Below are 2,805 nucleotides of genomic sequence, written 5' to 3' on the forward strand. Positions count from 1 at the left end.
ACAGACAGGTAGAGACAGACAGGTAGAGACAGACAGGTACAGACCATGGTATCAGAGAACTCCTTGCTGTCGTTGATGTCCTCCACTGTGTAGGTTCCTGATTGGTTGAGGTAGAAGTAGTAGTCAGGGGTCGTGACCCCGAGGTTCTCCCTCTGCTCCGAACTCGCCCCTTCCAACAGCTGAGTACAGAGGTCAAAGGTCACACAGAGGTCACGGGCATGAGGGTTATCACACATTTCTGTGCACATACAGTGAACAGAGTGTTGTACTGAAGCCCAGAGTGTTCAGTTTTGCAGTCAGCTTCTTTAGATTGTGTCGAATGCTGAGCTGAAGTCAGCAAACAGCCTCCTGATGTCGCAGCTCTTATTCTCCAGAGTGAAGGCTGTCGGGTATTAAATGCTGTATTAACTGCAGTGTAAATTGCAGTACCTGATAGTAGATGTTGTAATAATCATAGTCCTTATTGCAGTACGTGATATTAAATGTTGAAGTAACTGCAGTATATTTTGCAGTACTTGTTAGTACTTTTTGCAGTTATTAGAGTATATTTTGTAGTACCTGGTAGTAGATTTCAGACTGATTGCAGAACACACTGCAGTATCTTTTACTAGATATTGCAGTATATCTTGAGCACCTGGCAGTACATGTAGTAATTGCAGTTTATATTGTACTACCTGGTAGTAGATGTTGCAGTAGTTGCAGTATTTTTTGCAGTACCTGGTAGTAAATGTTGCAGTAGTTGCAGTATTTTTTGCAGAACCTGGTAGTAAATGTTGCAGTAGTTGCAGTATTTTTTGCAGTAGGCCTACCTAGTAGTATGTGTTGCAGTATATTTTGCAGTGCCTGTTAGTACATCTTGCAGTAGTTTTTGCAATAGCTGCCTGGTAGTAGATGTTGTAGTAGTTGCAGAATTGTTTGCAGTACCTGGTAGTAGATGTGGAAGCTCCTTTCTCCAGGATTTTGTGAAACGACTCGACTTTTCTCCAACAGGAAGTTGGAGATTTTTCCTCCATCAGGAGCTCCTCCTCGACTGAACTGGATCTCAAAGTATTTACCCTGACAGGACGAGAGCGTGTACATGTAGTATATATTAGAATACAGCCTACTGTTCATGTACTGAGTAAATCTGTCTGAATATAATTTTACTCACAAATCTGCTGGAGTTGTTGTTGCGGACGGTCTTGGCGTTACCGAAGGCCTCCAGCAGAGGGTTGGACTGCAGGATGATGTCTTTAACATGCTGCGCGCACACACCACACACACACACACACACACACACACACACACACACATTCATCAGCAGGAGCAGTGGTAACCATGGCAACGGTTGTAATAACAGCAGCACAACCATAAGGAATAAATCGGTCCAAATTAGAGACAGTTTGTAAAGCTGATCCAGTTGGAGCGGGCCTTCGGACATGTCGGCGCTGGAGTGGGCTATCAGACATGTCCACGCTGGAGCAGACTGCGGACATGTCCACGCGTTTGAGCAGGCTGTTGGATATGTCCACGCACTGGAGCAGGCCGTCACACATATTTCAGCGCTAGAGCGGGCTGTTGGACATGTCCACATAATAATGAGGGCTCAGCGCGAGCAGCTGGATGAGACACGGAGCGATGCGTCCTGGTTTCTAAATAATTCATCCAAAGTCTGATTAAACCTGAAACTAACACAAAGTAGTCTGTAGAAGTCTAAAGAAGTCACTTTCCACCTCTGCAAATTTGGCTATTTCAGCGCTGTGGCTGTCAAACACTCAGCTGTTCGACAGTCAAAGTCCTTCACTGCATGTGGTTCTCCGCGGCGCTATTCTTTTCTATCATTGGCTGTTTTGCGTTCTATCGTCATTTTATCAACTACGTCTCATATTTCAATCGAGGAAAAGTTATTTCGCGATTGATATCGTTATTGTTTTATTGCCCAGCCCTATAGAGTGGCAACCCATGTACAGAGGCTGTATCCCCGCCGCAGAGGCCACGGGTTCGATTCCAGCCTCAGCCTCTCTCTTGCCCTTTCACGCTCACACTGTCCTGTCAAGTAAAGGCAATAAATGCCTGAAAAAAGCCCCAAATTTTGAGATAAAAACGTCACACAGACAAATATTAGAGCTACGTTACGTCGACAGCCTCAGAAAATAAATTTGCCAGTATGTTACATTATGTAGAGGGTTATTCACAAAAGAATACTCAAACTATTTTATTACACACTCTAAATTTCATGACTTCTAAGGATTTTTATTACTTGACTAATGATTTTTAAGGACTGTATGACTTCTCCAGGTTTTCCATGTTTGTGGGAATCCTGTACATGAGCAGTACAATAGACAGTAGCACAAGCAGTAGCATGTAATACCATGAGTGGTACGTGAAATAGTACTCTGCATCCTGACCTGGACTTTGTCTCCTCCTCCAGACACTTTGGACACGTAGCTCATGATGTATTTGGCAGCGACAGTTTTTCCTGCTCCACTCTCTCCGCTGACAGGAAACACAAAACATCATCAGCGTCAACACTTTCATTCACCTCGAATCCGAGGACGGCGAAGGAATGACCTGCTGAGCTCTCGCTCTGAGTGGCCGGTACTCGTCGCCTTCGTTGGTTGGATTGGTCAGGGTAAGATAATCCGTAGGCGGTTTCCATCACAGATTTGAGCCAAATTTAAACAATATTTTCGAAAAAGGCATCTGAACAAGCACAAGAAAACTGATGTGGATTCAGGTTTCAAATAGTTAAAATCCTCCTCTGCAAAATTTTATAAAGTACTGCACTCAAGTACAAATCTGAGGTACTTTTACCCAACTTGTGTA

General features: G+C 43.9%; 1 protein-coding gene across 1 annotated transcript; it reads right to left on the reverse strand.

The window, feature by feature from the left end:
- Nucleotides 1–44: 44 nt before the first annotated feature.
- LOC121966687 (unconventional myosin-If-like) lies at nucleotides 45–2,475 on the reverse strand (the record flags this gene model as incomplete). Its single annotated transcript, XM_042516750.1, has 4 exons — nucleotides 45–179; nucleotides 925–1,056; nucleotides 1,151–1,240; nucleotides 2,388–2,475. Coding segments are annotated over 4 exons (445 nt in total), but the record flags the coding sequence as incomplete, so codon positions are not given.
- Nucleotides 2,476–2,805: the final 330 nt, after the last annotated feature.

This window comes from Plectropomus leopardus, unplaced genomic scaffold, assembly GCF_008729295.1.
Source record: "Plectropomus leopardus isolate mb unplaced genomic scaffold, YSFRI_Pleo_2.0 unplaced_scaffold25532, whole genome shotgun sequence".
Lineage (NCBI taxonomy): Eukaryota > Metazoa > Chordata > Actinopteri > Perciformes > Serranidae > Plectropomus > Plectropomus leopardus.